This window comes from Felis catus, chromosome D4 (assembly GCF_018350175.1).
Source record: "Felis catus isolate Fca126 chromosome D4, F.catus_Fca126_mat1.0, whole genome shotgun sequence".
NCBI classification, from domain to species: Eukaryota; Metazoa; Chordata; class Mammalia; order Carnivora; family Felidae; genus Felis; species Felis catus.
Window position 1 is genome coordinate 90,592,376 of NC_058380.1, and position 16,345 is coordinate 90,608,720.

Genomic DNA, 16,345 nt, shown 5'->3' on the forward strand with positions numbered 1-16,345 from the left:
CACCCAGCTTGTGGTCCTTTGTGACAGTGGCAACAAAAAATGAATATCACCCCTCCCCCAGGAGCATCTCCCACCGCTGCTACCCTAGCCAAGTGCAGGCAAGCCAGTGTCCCAGGCAGAGCCCCAGGAACCTGACGGAATGCAGGAGGTGACCTAGGCAGCGAGGACAGAGTGCATGTGAGCACACAATAGACAGAGGCCCCAATTATCACCCTCATCTTCAGCCTCCCTGCCTTGAATCAATCCTGACCACAGGACACTTCCTTCTGGAATATCTCTCTGCCCACACCCATTGCCCAGATGAATCCTGCCAAGAGCATGTGCATGGTCGCGGTCTTGGAGGCAGACCCTGCCCCCGTCGAGCCTCAGCTGAGGCTGCAGCCTTGGCCTCCTGGGTGACCGTGGGGCTGAGGCTCCCAGCCGAGCCGAGCCGGGAGACTGGTACAGAAAGTGTGAGGTGGTCCAAGTAAGGTGCATGTGTCCCCCAGCACAGACAACAGCCCATCCTCCAGGCTGGGGGCTGGGCCGCCCTCCTCCCTCCCGAGCTCTCTCCAGCCACACTGGCTCCTCCTCAGCTCCTCTCCAGACAAACCCTCTGTGCCTCCGAGTCTGTGCAGCTTTGCTCGTCCCCGCAGCACACTGCTTGCAGACATGTGCGGGACTGGCTGCTCTTGTCCTTCTGGGTCCCAGCATCAGGGCCACCCTGGAGGCCTGTGAGACCCCCCCCTACCCAGGGGCCCCTGGCCGCCCTCCTTCACCCTGCTTCATTTCCCGACAGTGTTGGTCTTTCCTTTCACACGGATTCGCTCTTGTGCCTTGACCCACCTCCCCCTCTGGGCTGTGAGCTCCTGGAGGGCTGGGACCTCGCGGGACCTTTGACTCCAGCCCCCAGGCCCAACACATCCGCTGCTCAAGGTGAGAGGCACAGGAGCTGAATGTGTCCAGAGAGGATCTCAGAGTCCCTACCTGCCTCTGAGCAGCTCACGCTGTGCACATGCAGACTAATAATAAGAGGTACATGTTGGGTTGGGGGCAGGGGACGCCCAGCATGACCCCTGAGCGTCCCTTCCCGCTCCAGAGGCTTCACTGAGCACAGTGGACACAGCCTGCCCCCTGGTGGTCAGCACCGGCATGACAGCCCCAGGCAGGGAAACCAGAAAACAAAACACACACCTTTGTTTGGGTGTAGTCAAGGCAGCAGCCCTCCCTGGCCCTAGGGGGGCACAGGGGCAGGACCTGCAGGCTCCAGGGGCGATGTGAGGACTTCAGAAGCCTCCCTTGTCCCCCGTTCCACCTCTCCCGTCCCGGTGCCCCGTTCACTCCTAAGCTTCCTCACCCCAGCCAGAGCACTACCTCTGGAAGCCCTTCCTAATGAGGCCCCGGGGCTCTGACAAGGAGGGTCTTGACCTCGGTCCCCACACCAGGGTCCATGCTCGGCCACGTGCTGCGCACCCAGGTCCTCGGTCCTCCAAGCCCTCAGGCTGCTCTCTGCTCAGAAGGACCTTGAGGGAGGAAAAAGCATTTTCCCAGGACCAGGAGCATCTTGGGGCAGGGGTGGAGGTCCAGGGCCAGCAGACAAGCCTGTGGGACCCTTGGGACACCACGTCTATGCAGCCCAATTTACACAGGAGTAAGCTGAGGCCTGTCCCGTAGCCCCCTCCCAGTAGGGGGGTGTCTCCTTCTAGCTCCAGGCTGGTGGCGGACACAAGACCCCAAACCCCGACTTCTCCGGGTGCCCCGGGGAAGTGCCCAGCCAGGCAGCCCCCTGGGTACCCTGGAGACCCCGCTGGCCATCAGGCTGGCACGTCTCCCCACCCCACGTTTGAGCCCTGGTCATGCTGCCAGCCCACTGGGCGCCCCTGCCCCGTGGCAGAGCTGCCTCCAGTCCCCTTCTTCTTGCCCCCTTGTCACCTCCCCAGTGTCCACTCCTCCTCTGACCCCATCCCATGGTCCCCATGTGTGAAGTCAATGTGTGTATGTACCTGCGGGCTCCTCGGGATGTCGAGAGGAAAGGGCCCCACATGGCAAGGGGTGGACGGAGTCCCTCAGGATCTTAGGGGCTCTCGTTTTCATTGGCAACCGTATGGGAGGGTGGAGCCGTGGCCCCGGAGCCGGGACCCTCCCTTCTCTGGACTCTGCTCACCTCACGGCTCCGGGCAAGTCCCCGCCTCTCCTGCTCTCAGTTTCCCAGTTGTACCAAGAGGGGTCGGACGCGGAACTGCGTCAGCGCGCGCTCCGCGTGGACCGGGTGCCGTGCACCCTCCTCGCCGGATGGGGTGTGGGCCGGGGACACGTGGTCCTCCTTCGACCCCCGCCGGCCTGGAGGGCGGCCGGGGCCGGGCGGGGGCACTCACCTGGCAATCTACCATCATCCTCAGCCCTGGCAGCGCATCGCCGGCCCCAGGGCGGGGCCCGGGGCTCGCAGAGGCCGCTCGCCTCGGCCCGCGCGCGGCCCAGGGGGGCGCCCGGCTGCGGGGCTCATGGCGCGGCCTCCCGTCCTCGCCGGGCCCGGGACTCCGCGACCACCGCCGCCCGCGTCGCCGCCGCCGCCGCCCGCGCCGCTCCCATTGTCTGCACCGCCCTGCGCCGCCGGCCGCTCGGGCCCCGCTGCTCGGTTCCGCCCGGGCTCCCGGGCTCCGGCCGGGTGGGCGGAGACAGCCGCGGCCCCGCCCCGCCGCGCCCCGCCCGCCCGCCGCAGGTGTGAGGGGCGGGCCGCGCGCGCGCGCGCGCCCGGGGGCGCGCTCGGGGGCGCGCTCGGCCTCCCTCCCGCCGGCGAGGGTGGGGGGACCCTGCCGAGGCTCCCGGGCCTCGTCCACTGTCGCACGCGCACGGGGCCCGTGCGGGCCCGCGGACAGCGCGTGCACGGGCGCCGCGCCTCGCCGCAGCACAGCGAGGGCTCAGCGCGCGGCGGGTCCCACGCGTCGCTCACGCCCGCTGGGACCTCGTGCCACCCCGAACCCAAGCGGACGGGGGCCGTCGGGCGCTGGGCCGGGTTGGCGCGGAGACCTGGAGACTTGGGAATCTCTGAATATACAGCACTGTCCTTCTGTGCTGGTCCCCACATGTAGCCTGCAGTGGCCAGCTGGGTGCATGGCTGGGCCAGGGGACCTGGAGGCGGCGGTCGACACGGAGCACGGGCAAGAAGGTCAGTGCGCCCCTTCCCCTTCCTCCTCTACTCTTCTTCCCCTAATCTCTCTGGCGGGACCCCGGGACACGCGATGCAGCATAGACCTGGCTGCAGCCCTGGTTGGGGTCAGGGGTGTGGGAGGGGGCCCTCCTCGGGGTGCCGGAGGGATGGTCCGAGTGTTGCAAAGGACTTCCCTGGGCAATCGGTGATTTCCTCCTCCTTTTTTAAACCACCAAAAAAAGTGTATTTATTTTGAGAGAGAGTGCAGGAGGAGAGGCAGAGAGAGGAGAGAAACAGAATCCCAAGCAGGCTCTGCCCTGTTAGCGCCACCCCGTGGTGGCCGGGCTGGAATGCACCAACGGTGAGATGGTGACCGCCGCAGAAATCAAGAACGGATGCCTGACTGACTGAGCCTGATTTAACCCAGGCGCCGCATCACCCTTTTTTATACATGAGCAGTGCCTCCAAGGGATCAAGGTCACTTGGCTCTGGGTGACCAAGTCCAGCCGTGAACACGAACGGGGGGTTCAGAGTTGTCTGCACCCTCACTGAGCCCTGCACTAACCATCACAGGCGTTGTCCTGGGTTAGGGCTCCCCCTGTGCCTCCAGGTCACTCTTCTGGGGTCGGGGCCACAGACCCCATTTTCAATGAGGCTCTGAGAAGCCACCACAGGAGCTTGTTGGTCACAGGGCTTTGTGTGACATAGCCCCACTGTGGGTTTTAACTCAAGTCAATCTGACCCAAAGGTTGTGGCCTCTGATCCCAGCCTTGGATGTGAGGATGTCCTGGGTGGGAGCCATGGAGAGGGGCACTGGTGGCAAGGGGCTCTGAGGGGCGGGCTTCCTGGGGGAGGAAGGCTCTAGGGAGGCTGGAGTAGGGTGACGGGTGCACACTGGAGAGGGCGTCTGGACCAGTTCATGCAATGCTCTGGATATCAGGTAAGGAGTCGGGAGTCACCGCAGGTTGGGGAGGGAAGGGAACACAATTCAGGCAACCTTTTTGGTTTTTTTTTAAGTTTATTGATTTTGAGAGAGCGAGAGAGCGTGTGTGATCAGGGAAGGGCAGAGAGAGCAGGAGAGAGAATCCCAAGCAGTCTCCACGCTGACAGCTTGGGGCTTGAACTCACGAACTGTGAGATCATGCTCTGAGCCAGTATCGGGAGTTGGATGCTTAACGTACTGAGCTACCCAGGCGCCCCCGGGCAGTCTTATAAGAGCCACAGCATCCTTGATTTGGAGGGAGTTTGGTGGGTGTGTTATTTGGCCCCACTCAAGCATAGATCCCCAAAACCAACCAGGGAGGAGGAGGCTGCCTCAGTTTCCTCCTGTGTAATGGGGGCTCTGGGGGTCATCTGCTGTCTCCTTCCAGGGTGGGGGCACGCTGCTTGGAGGGCCCAGACCTAGCCACGTCTCAGAAGCCACATCTCACCAACTGCCCAAGAGGAGTGGGTGTCCCAGCCATAATCTCATTTGGCCCTCACCCCAGGGCCTCAGATGACCTGTCCAACATCCCACAGGTGCTGTCTCCCCTCCCACAGTCATTCAACATTTATAGGACGCCCCCTGGGTTCCAGCTACCGGGGGAATCTGGGCCGCCCCATTTATCCCCCCTTAGAGTTTACCAGCTGGGGCGAGGGGTGCACATAGGCAGACGTCGTAAGTGACACAGGGTTGCGGAGGGTTCGTGGAAACACTGAAAGGCACCCACTCTGGAGGGGAGCACAAATCAAGGCAGACTTCCCGGAGGTGATGTCAGGCACGAGTCCCCAGAAATCAGCCGGGTGATGGGACTGGCAGACCCGAGTGGTGGGTAGTGTGAGCAGAGGTGTGGGGGCCAGGCCCGATGGCCGAGTGATAGCGCGGGGAGGAAGCTGCTGGCCGTGAAGGGACAGGAAGCCTAAGTTTCAGGGGCCTCCACGGCAGACATTTTGTATTTGGGCTATTGTCTGTTTCTTAAAGAAGTACCTTTGCAATTTAGAAAACTTCGAAGCCCCCCAGACTGATGGGCCCTGACAACATTGGTGCCTGGGGCTCAGACCCGATCCTGCCAGTAAGGGGCTGAGGACCGCTGGGACTGTCTCTGAGCCCTCTCACCTCTGTCTGCCAGGTCAGGCCCCGTCCCCGTCCCCCCTGCACCCCCGCCAGGCCCCTCACTTCTCCCCACCCGTGGAGCAGCTGTGGCTCTAAGCCCTCAGCCCTTCTTTGGCAAGTAGCTTGGACCCTGGTTGGGGTCTAAGAGTTGGGTCCCGTCACTCCCTTGTGTCTGAGAGCTGGGTCCTGCGATGGCGGTGTCAGCCGTACTCCTTGGGGGCTCGGGCCGCGGCTGGGAAGGTCCGTCAGCTGGGGCCAGGAGGGGCTGGGCTGGGAGCGAGGCAGGGGCTCCCCACCGGAACACGTGGACTGTGGGCCCACCCTCGCCCTTCTGCCCTGCAGGCACCTCAGCGCCTTTCCCTGACCTGCCCTCCCCTCTGCTCATTTTCTCGTAATCTGTCCTTGCCCGCTGGACAGACTGCAGGCCACAGGATTGCGCCTTGGGCTGACCCCCAGCTTTGGAGGGGGGCCATGTGGCTGGGTGCCTGTTCCTCCCTACGTGGCCAGAACGTACCCCTCTGTGCCCCGCTTGGCAAAGGTGATGCTGCCCCCAGAGGGGACACTGGGCCACCAAACCCTGAGCCCTCCCTCCCCCCCATCTCCGTCCTGCCAGGCAGACACGGCCACCGAAGGGGCTCTGAAGTCCCTCTGCGGCTGCCACGCTGGTGAGGCTGCCCTCCCACGCCCACTAATCCCGGGCCTGCAACATAGCTGTGGAGCCCGACACCCGCAGGTGGCCTCACAGGGCTGAGGCTGCCCCAGGGTCAGGAGGTGCCGGCAGAGGGCCGACATCAGGGGCCATGCATCAGGGGCTGAGAGGCCACCGTGGTGTCCAGCTGATGAGCTCTGCCCCCCTCGTGGTCGGGGGGTATGGCTCGCTCTCACCTCACCCCTCTCCCAGGAGAGCGGGAACAGAATCTCGTCTGCTGCAGCGGCCGCTGTAACGCAGGCTTTCTAGAAGACCGGACCCTCCCTCCTCCACCCCCACAGGCTGACTGTACGTGGAATCCAGGCTGCCTGGATCCCCGGTGGCTGGCCGCGCAGACGCTCGGATGCGTAGGTGAAAACACCCCGGTGAGGACTTCGTGCACGCCACCTTTATTAAAAACTGCCCAACCTCCCTTACAAAGGTGGGGCTGGTGCCAGAGAGTGTGGTCCGCCGTGGGGTGCGGGCTAGACTCAACGCCAGAGAGGGCCAGGCCTGTTCTGGTGCGAAGACTCACTCCAGGGCCGAGCGCTGTGTGGCTGGGGGACGTCCCAGCACCCGGGACCCCTACAGCCAGAGAAGAGGCGTCTGGATGCCTTTCACACCGGGGTCTGAGAAGTGCAACTTTAGGGGCAAATAGGCAACAGAAGTGGGGCAGAGGCGGGGTTTCAGGCACTGAGTAGGGCTGACTCCGGAGCCTGCCCCGAAGGCACGTCTGCTGGGCCAGGCCTGCGGCTCTGTCTTCTTCACCTCTTCCCGCCTGACCATTCTCGGGCCACGCTGCCGTGTGATCTTGGTGTTCCGCTCATGTGGGCGCAGCCCTTCACAGTTTACAAAGGCCCTTCCGCATCCATTTCCCAGGTGAGCTTCTGCTAATAGACTGAGGTAGGCAGGACCGGATGGATCTCACCTGAGAAGGGGGGCACTGGCAAAGGGTGCTCTGCTGGGACAAGCTGGGGAGCTCCGCCGGGGGCGGGCGGGGTGCTTGCTGGGGGCGAGCCGGTGCTCCGCCGGGGCGAGCTGGCTGCAGGGCTTGGGGTCCCCGTGCACAGCAGCCTGGCTCAGCCGTCAGCTCCTCAGCCAGCTGCTGTCCTTGTCCAACGTAGAGAAGCGGATCAGCTTCAGGCTCGGTGGCTGGGGCTTCCTGTCATCCCAGAGGTACTCAGGGGACAGCACTCTGGAGGGCTTGTAGGAGATGAAACGACGGTTCAGGTGGCTCTCCTCCTGCCAGGCGGCCATGATGCCATTGGCCTTGTCCGCCAGGATGGCCATGTGGCAGCCTCTGGTAAACTCGTACACCCTGGCCACCCGCCCCCCAAAGACCGCCCCACCATAATAGAAGTCCCCCTCGTCGTCTGCCACAAAGGCGGTGGAAGCATGCCTGCGCTCGTAGGGAAACTGCTGGCGGGGCACAGCATAGTAGCCCGGGTGAATGGCCGCCACCAGGTCCCCCAGGGTCTCAGGGCCCCACGGGTTCCGGAACACCATGTCCACGTCGAGGCAGAAGATGTAGTCCACCTCCCGATGCGCCCTCTCGGCGATGTGCCGGCTGATGGTCTCCATCCGGCGCGTGGAGATCTCCTCCCAGCGCGAGTGCCTCTGGATGAGGACGATGCTGAGGAGGCGGCCGGGGCCCAGCGGGACCCGAGGAATGGCTGCGGGGTCGTTGGTAAAAACATAGTAGTGCACCCGGTGACCCTGCATAAAGAACTGCTCGGCCGACTCCAGGAAATGCTGGACGAAGCGGGTGTACCTGGCAGGAAGAACCCCGTCATCCACCCCGGCCCCATGGGGCCGCTGCCTGTGCAGGGCGTGGGGCTTGGGGTCCACCTCCCAGCTCCCCACCTTGAGAAGCCACGCAGGTGTGACCCTCGGGGCCCTTCTCTGTCAAAGCCCCACAACCGCAGTGTCAATCTCTTTAAATTTTTTTTTTTTTTTATTTTAGAGAGAGAGAGAGAGAGAGAGCGCACCTGAGTTGGGGAGAAGGGCGGGGTGGGGGGGAGACAGAGAAAGAGAGAGAGGGAGGGAGAATCTTAAGCAGGCTCCACACTCAGCATGGAGCCCCATGTGGGGCTCAATCCCACGACCCGGGGATCATGACCGGAGCTGAAATCAAGAGTCGGATGTTCAACTGACCGAGCCCCCCGGGCGCCCTGCAGCACCAGCCTCTTACAGCCCTCGTAGGAATGATACCTCACGAGGATTCCTAAAATCCGCAAACTCGCAAACGAAGCTGACTTAGTTTATGGAGTACCTCCTACGGGTCAGGCAGAGTTTCAAGGGATTCTTAGCTCCTTTGAGCCTCTTAAACTCCCTGAAGGCAGGCAACGTACTCCCCATTGTAATGTTAGTTTTTTTCAGTCTCCACCAACTGAGCCAGCCAGTGCCTCCCCCATAATCCCCGTTTTAGAGGCAGAGACACTGAGGCTCAGAGAGAGGAAAGTGATCACATGGCCCGTATGTGCTGCCTCAAGGCCAGGTGAGTGGTGCTGAGGTCCCAGCTGGAGGAACCCACAGGGCCGCACCCCCCAGGTCGAAGCTGATTGGACCAGAGGGTCACCTGACATGCCCCCCCACCCCACCCCACCCAGCACTTTAGGTACTGGGGCCCCACTGGTTTCTCTCTCAGGAGTCCCAGCGAGAGCCCCGGGGGGGGGGGGGGAAGCTGTCAGGTGGTATCCCCTAAAGGAAAGGCCAGGTGGGGTGAGGGACAGGAGAGGAAAACAGGGGGGAGGCCCAGAGTGGGAGAGGGGAGAGGGCCCTGAGGGCAGGCCTTGACCTGCCTGTAGCCTGACCATGGACCCCCAGTTATGTTATGGTCTTGAGGGATTCTGTTCCTTCCTACCTGCCCAGACCGTTCAGGGGAAGCAGAGAGGGGTAAGGAGGCAAGGGGGTGTCGTCACAAAGTCTCCTGCTGCTCCGTCACCGGGGCTGGCTCCCCGCTTCCATGCCAGGGCCAGATCCCCTCTTCCAGGAAGCCCTCCCATCATCACCCTCTACCCCCTATCTCCCCCCCACACACACACACACGGTGCCTGGTTCAGGGCGTCCCTGCCGTCCAGGCAGGGTCCTGTGTCCAGGTCCTGTCTCTTCCCAGACCGGCAGCTCCCGTGGCTCAGTGAGAACCACCCACCTGGCCCACTACTCACTTGCCCACGGCAAACACTGTGAGCCCGATGGTCAGGTTCAGCGGCTGGTAGATGTGTTGCAGCAGCTCGGGGTTGAAGGTTCCCTCCGAGACAATGGGCGCCAACCAGGGCGTGAGGGTCAGCAGCTCTGCAGGCCTGGCAGTGGGGGAGGCCGTGGGCACGGAGGCCCTTTACCTGTGAAAGCCTCAGCCTCTCCCCGGCCTGGCCTCCTACGCTGTGTGACCTTGGGCAGCTTCATCCCTGTCTCTGAGCCTCACTATCCTCATGTGGAAGGCGGGGTTAGGAACACTTCCTTCCCAGCACGGTTGAGAGGACCGGGAGTTAATGCACACCGAGTGTCTAAGGGGGCCCAGCATCTCAGGTGCCTGCTAAGTGCCGAATACATGAGGGGTGTAGACTGGGCACCTGCTATGGAGCTGTGCTTCTGCAAACACCGTCCCATCATCCAGTCCTCCAAGCTGCTAGGAGGTGGCTCTTATTAGCCACTTGCATAGAAAGAAGCCTAGAGCTGTTGAGTAACCTGCCCAAGGTCACACAGCCAGTGGCAGAACCGGGCTGGACCCCAGGGCCACCTGATACCCCCACCACCCCAACTTATAAATCAGAGCTCTGCCCACCCCAGCCTCCCTCCCCACACCAGATCTCCCCGTCCCCAGGCCCTGCCCAACACCTACCTTTGCTCCAGAAGCTTGGGCTGAGGGTACAGTGACCTGTGACCAAAAAGGTCCAGTGGTGAGGGGAGGCAGCCCCCAACCCCCCGGGGCCACAAAGGGGGAAATGACGGTCTGCTTACTGTGTCACAGGCTGAAATGGCTTCTGCCCCTTATACTGCAGTTTCATGTTGCTGGTGGCAGAGGACAGAGAGAGCTGTTAGTGCCAGGGCTGGGGACAGACGTATTCGGTGCGGGAAGGACAGAGTGGAGAATAACCAACCACCCGCCCCCCCCCCCCGCCCCCGCAAGGGCAGGCACCCTTCCAGGTTCCGTGCAGACTCCCTCTGCGCGCCCTTCCCCACTGCGTGCCCACTCTGCTAGGGGTGGGGGGCTGGGCTCCTATAGAAGCAGCCTGTCCAGGGTCACTAAGTGGCAAGGCCGTGATGGGTACCCGGTGCCAGCTGTCTCCCAAGCTGATGCTGTCTCACACACATCACTCTGGAGGGGCCTGGCAGCGGACAAGTCTTGAGAAGCTGCAAAGGCCTGGTGAGCGCCATTCTGTTGCTTTCTAGCCTGGGGACCTTGGGCGAGTCCCTTTACCTGAGCCCGCGGCGGTCAGTTATTGTAACCAGTTACACCAACACCAATCACCAATCACCAATCGAGGGAGGCCTCGCGGTGATGGTGCATGGCGGGTGTGATTAACATCTACACCCGCTGCCCTTAGGTAAAGATTATCCCAGGGCGCCTGGGTGGCTCCCTCGGTTCAACGTCCACCTTCGGCTCAGGTCATGGTCTCGCAGTTTGTGAGTTCGAGCCCCACGTCGGGCTCGCTGCTGTCAGCATGGAGCCTGCTTAGGATCCTCTGTCCCCCTCTCCCTGCCACAACCCCGCTTGCGCTCTCTCAAAAATAAATAAAACATTAAAAACAAAAAAGATATTCCACATGGCCTGGATGGGGTTGGTACAACCAGGTGAAAGGTGTTAAGAACAGAGCTGAGGTTTCCGTGATGAGATTCGGTCAGTGTCCACTCCCGGGCTCCAGCCTGCTCCGCAGAGTCCAGACTGGCTTAGCCTAGTGGGTCAATCTTTCTCCCTCCTGCCTCCTGTTTCTTTAGTGGAACCCTGACTGATGTCCTCACTTTTCCTCATCTGTAAAATGGGTAGCCATCTTTCACCCTGAGAGCTGCCTTGAGAATTAAACAAGGTGTGTGCCCAGGGCCAGCACAGAGCAAACGCTTGTTAAGACCAGGCGTCTTGTCCCCTTCTTAGCAAGCGGCCTGGGCGGCCAGCCTCCGCCAGCAACAGCCAGGGTTAGCCTGGGTGGGCAAGTAAGAAGGAGGTCCCTAAGGACGGAGGCTGCAAGGTGCAGAGAGCCTCTGGGTCTGCCATTAACTGGCTGGAGATACCTGGGGCCAGACATTTGACTCCTCGGGCTCTAGAGTCCTCCCGATAAAGTCCTCCCCCGAGGGTAGAAGTGAGGCCCAGAGAAGGCAAACCCCTGCCTGAGGACCTTTGGAGTGGATCAGCTCCTGAAGACGCCTGAGGTTGGCTGTAAGGGGCAGACCACCTGAGGGAACGGTGACTGCCCTGCCCGCTCGCTAAAGAATTTTCTTTTTGTTTTCTAAATGTTTATCTATTTATTTTGCAGAGAGGGAGAACATGCATGTAGGGAGAGAGAGAGAGAGAAAGAGAGAGAGACAGAATCCCAAGCAGGCTCCAGGCTATCAGCACAGAGCTGGACGCGGTCCTCGATCCCACAAACTGTGAGATCAAGACCTGAGCTGAAATCCAGAGTCAGACGCTTAACCGACTGAGCCCCCCCCAAGAGCCCCGAGAATTTTCAATATGGCATATTTGAGAGGATAGCTTAAGCCTCCTTGAGCTTTCCTTCCAATGTTTAGTCTATGCTTCTGCTGCTGCTTTTTTTTGTCTGTTTGTTTTTGGTGGTAAAATGCACAAAACAAAGATTTACTACTTTAACCATTGTTAAGCGTGCCCTTCAGGGGCATTAGGCACATTCGCACTACTGTGCAGCCGTCCCCGCCATCCATCTCCAGAACTTTCTCATCTTCCCCAACCCAAACCGTGTCCCCTCTCAACACCGACTCCCCTCTGCCCCATCTGCCCGGGCCCTGGTAACCATTATTCGAGAGCTCTGACTGTTCTGGAGATCTCTTACAAGTGGAATCCTGTAACAGTTGTCTTTCTGTGATTACTTTGACCTCTTGAATCAACAGTTTTTAGAAGTTAGTCCATCAAATTGGCCGCCCGTGCCCGCAGACAAGCACGCTTCAGGTCCCTGCTCAGAAAGTGACGGCGTTCTGGGAAGGCGGGAAGTGAACAGGAAAAGGGCCCACAGCCCTGGCGGCTGGACCCCCACCCCCGCCTCCAAGCCCAGCCACGCTCCAGCCGCCTTAAAGAGCACGGTCAGTCGTAAGAACACCGAAGCCACACGTGAGCCAGAGCGGAGAAAAAAAATCAGCTTCATGCTTTCACACTGGAAGGTAGGAAAACTAAAAGTGAAGATATCCAGATGAAAAGCAGGGAAGGTGTGACCATTTAACACCAACCCAAATCTCCACCTTCAATCCCTTAAAAAAAAAGAGCCAAGTCGAACCCAACGATAGACATAGACGAGCTGGAAGGGAAAAAACGTAGCGAATGCTTTTGGCCAAGGGTGATGCTTAGAGAAGCCGCAGACGGACCAAGGGGAGAGGCCAGTGGAGCAGGTGCATCAGGGGAAGAGGAAGTCCAGCTCGTGGGAGGCGGGTGGGAGAAACGAGGCCCTCGGTAGGAATCGAGGAAATGAAACTGAAACCCAACAGCTAGCATTCCCGGTCTCTCGAACCAGCAGGGTGCTTTGGTTTTTGCATTTTGCAACACCTAGCGCTCCTCCCAGCACAGGCCCGCGAGAGGCATCTCTGTGAAGCCTCTGTGAAGGACCACTGAGAGCGTGGTCCTTTTGGAAAGCAACAGACAAGATGGACCGAGACTCTCTCCATGGCCTCTGGTCCAGGGAGGGAACATACCAATGAAAGGATTTTTATTGTTTTTTTTAATCTAAAAAAATGTTGTTTTTTTTAAAAAAATTTTTTTTTCAACGTTTATTTATTTTTGGGACAGAGAGAGACAGAGCATGAACGGGGGAGGGGCAGAGAGAGAGGGAGACACAGAATCGGAAACAGGCTCCAGGCTCCGAGCCATCAGCCCAGAGCCTGACGCGGGGCTTGAACTCACGGACCGCGAGATCGTGACCTGGCTGAAGTCGGACGCCCAACCGACTGCGCCACCCAGGCGCCCCTAAAAAAATGTTTTAACGTGTGTTTTATTTATTTTGAGAGAGAGAAAACACACATGAGCCGGGGAGGGGCAGTGAGAGGGAGAGAGAGAATCCCAAGCAGCCTCCGTGCTGTTAGCACAGAGCCCGACACGGGGCTCAAACTCATGAACCGTGAGATCATGACCTGAACCGAAATTCAAGAGTCTTACGCTCAACCGACTGAGCCACCCACGCACCCCATGAAAGGATTTTTGATATGGAAAAAGCTTTATATCCAAAGCTGCTCATTATAAACTAATTTAGGACACTGGGGAATTGGACACAACGAAAATACCCGCCCCGGTTGTTGGAGGGAGAGGGGGAGGGGTTCAAGAATTAGGACCCAGTTCCTGGGGGCGGCAAAATGATGGTGGCCATGAAGAGTACACATATACCAATTCTGGGAAAACAGGATAAAAATTGCAAAAACATTATGATCATAGCTTTTTAATTTTTTTTTAACGTTTATATATTTATTTTTGAGAGAGAGCGCGTGAGTGGGGACGGTTGCAGAGACAGAGACAGAGAGAGAAAGAGAATCCCGAGCAGGCTCCGCACTGTCAGCACAGAGCCTGACGCCAGGCTCGAACTCACGAACCGCGAGATCATGACCGAAGCCGAAACCAAGACTAACCGACTGAGGCCCCCAGGTGCCCCAATCACGGCTCTTTTCAACAGCAAGCAGGCTTTCTGCTTTTTAGAACCACGTAAGAGGCACCATCTGTTCAACGAGAAAGTACAGCAGCCAACAAGTTGACAAGGAACTTTGGAAGCAAAGTATAACTCAGACCCATAGGACACAAGAGCGTTTTGTTTTTGTCTTTTCTGCTTTCTAGCTTCCTAATTTCCCATACTCTGTGTTTCTAACCGCAAAACCTGCCTATTGTTAATTAGCAAGCAGTCTAGGATCCGGATTTTAAACATCCCTTTAGCTATCATGAAGACACCCCCTTGAGACGGTGCCAACCTGTTTTTCCACTCTAAACTGTCAAAGCATCAGGTTCCTTACGTGGGGGAAGACTGGTCACATGTTCATTTGTTCCTTGAATCCTCACTGAACACAAAATTTAGCCAAAAGGTCAGGTCCTAAGAGCACTGTTTCCTGAGCACCTCCTATGTGCCACCTGCTACAGGAGGCTATACAGACGTCCTCACACTGCATGCTCCAGACGGCCAGGAGCGACACCTCTATCAGCCCATTTCACAGACGAAGCAAGTGAGACTCAGAGCCGTGTGGCAGGATCAAGGTCAAACCACGGAGGGGGCGCTCAAAGACACTGGAGGACTGAAATAGGAATTTTACTCCATATTTGTGGCAGCCCACAAATTACCCAAATACTTCTCAAACTGATCGGAATCATGAGCTTAGGAACTAATAATCTGCAAACTGACCGTAAAACTCTCCCACTGCCTCCACTCCAGACAGCCCACAGGGCCCCAAATTCTCCCAGCCCCATACTTACAAGATCTCCGGGCAGGGGAGATAATAGGGAACATAGGAGACCCGCAGCCAGTTCTCAAAATACATCCTGGGAAGGAAAAACACCCACCTGTTGACTGTGCACCCTCTTGGTGCACGTTAAGGAAGTGGAGGCCTGCAGTGGAGAGCATCTGGGGATCCCCCCACTCCTTGGGTCTGGCTGACCTTGGAGGTCAAAGCCTCCCGGTCTTCTGCAGCGCAGTCTTTCATTTCCCAGGGAAGGAATGTTCTTAATGCCAGCCCCCCCCCACAAGAGCGTGGGGGTGAGTGGGGGCGGGGGTGGTGGGGCTTCAGAAAAGGAACACATGAGGTGCATTTTGGGGTGTGGACACGAGTGCTTCATTAACGTGGCTAGAAGAATGGTCCAGGCAGAGGAAGAAGCAAGTGCGAAGGCCAGGAGGCCAGTGCAAAGCAAAATCCAGAAGCCAAAACCAGTTTGGCCTTACTGGGGCTGGGGTTGGGGGACAGGTGTGTGGAGAGAGGTGGATGGGACCTGGGAATCCATAAAGGGGTCAAGGTTTGGGGGTTGCAAGGCCAAGAAAGGGAGGAGTCAGGGGTGAGGGGTGGGCTGCATGGGGCACGCTCACCACAGCGAGCAGAGGGCAGTGCCCAACAGCAGGCAGAATCCTAGGCCCAGGGCCAGTCTGTGGCCGCGCATTGCTGGGTACAGCATTTGAGCCCGGGCTCTTGCAGAGACTGAGCGTGCCTCGGTGAGTCAGTCCACCTCTCCCGGGGCTGGCAGGCTCTAAAACCCGTGTCACCTGCAAAGGAATGCGCCCTATTCAGGGGAGAGCGGCCCCATCCTTGCTGCCCTGCCCTCCCCTGGGTGGCTCCAGCTAGGATAGCTGCTCTCGGATCTGCCTCCCAACCGCCGCCCTCCGCGGGACGCCGCCCTTGGCGGGCCAAGGGACCCGCAGCAGCGAAGGGCAGGGCGCTTGGGCGGGGCTGGGAGAAGGATGCCCGCGGGCAACAGCGGGGACACCGGAAGTTGAGTCCCGAGTCAGCCTGGCGGGGACACACCCGGCCGGGATGGGGGCTGCGCGGAGAGGGGCGGCCGTGATGCCCCCGGGGTGGGGTGGGGGCAGCCGTGTCCTCCTCCGGGAGGCCGAGCCAGGGGTCTCCAGGGGGCGGCGGGAACGCGCTTCCGCTCTCAATGGCCCGGTACCCTTGGACAAGTCACTTTACTCCCCCTCGGCCGGTCTCGGTGTCCTCGGCCAAAGCGGTCCGCACCCCGCGCCTGGGGCCGAGACGCTCAGCCGACTTCCGCCGGCCACTGCGGGCGCGGGGCGCTCGGGTGCGGCGCGGGGAGGAGGAAGCGCGACTGTCCCCGAGGGCTGTAGACTCACCCCTTGCCGCCAGACCAGCTTGAGGACGGAGGGTCGCACCGAGGCCGGGAGAGCAGGGACTCGGCTCGCCAGGGCCCCAGCGATGCCCGGCGGCCGCGCGGCGCTGACCCTTGGGGCAGGGCCGGCTTCCCGGCGAGCGGTCTCCGGCTGGGGGCGGGGCCCGCGGGGGGGGGGGGGAAGGGAACCGCGCGCCCCTCCCCCTCCGCTGCCCCGCCCCCGCCCCGCGAGCCCAGCCTGCAAGCCGCGCCCACCCGCCCCTCGCGCCCTGCCCCCCGCCCCGGCCACGGCCCCCGTCCCCGGGTCCTAGGGAGCCGAGTGTCCCCTGGGCTCTGCCGTCCCGTGGCCCTCTGGGCGGCAGCCGCTGGCGCAGCGGGCCCAGCTCCGGGCGAGAAGAGCCGATCCGGGAACTCGGGGTGGGGGTGAGGGCCTGAGAAGTTACAAATACTTTCGTGTGTTTAGAACAACGTCGA

At 60.4% G+C, this 16,345-nt stretch overlaps 1 protein-coding gene and 1 long non-coding RNA gene across 4 annotated transcripts; one reads left to right on the forward strand and one right to left on the reverse strand.

Moving 5' to 3' along the window:
* The first annotated feature begins 2,789 nt into the window (after positions 1–2,789).
* Positions 2,790–6,344, forward strand: LOC109494029. Of its 2 annotated transcripts, none has more exons than XR_002737713.2 (3): positions 2,790–3,145; positions 4,498–4,645; positions 5,107–6,187. It is a non-coding gene; the product is annotated as an uncharacterized LOC109494029 (long non-coding RNA). The 2 variants fall into 2 exon arrangements; XR_002737714.2 differs by lacking the exon at positions 2,790–3,145 and adding an exon at positions 6,210–6,344 and having other exon boundaries at positions 4,223–4,645; positions 5,107–5,235.
* On the reverse strand, positions 6,302–16,033 carry GBGT1 (globoside alpha-1,3-N-acetylgalactosaminyltransferase 1 (FORS blood group)). 2 transcript variants are annotated; one of them, XM_023242939.2, is made up of 7 exons: positions 15,876–16,033; positions 15,117–15,290; positions 14,513–14,578; positions 9,868–9,918; positions 9,749–9,784; positions 9,075–9,209; positions 6,302–7,678 (listed from the first exon to the last, which is right to left on the reverse strand). In XM_023242939.2, exons 2-7 carry the CDS (start codon positions 15,200–15,202, stop codon positions 6,994–6,996), a joined length of 1,059 nt encoding a protein of 352 aa, XP_023098707.1. In that variant the 5' UTR covers positions 15,203–15,290; positions 15,876–16,033; the 3' UTR covers positions 6,302–6,993. The 2 variants fall into 2 exon arrangements, with proteins under 2 accessions (XP_023098707.1, XP_023098708.1); XM_023242940.2 differs by lacking the exons at positions 14,513–14,578; positions 15,117–15,290; positions 15,876–16,033 and adding an exon at positions 14,600–15,088.
* Positions 16,034–16,345: the final 312 nt, after the last annotated feature.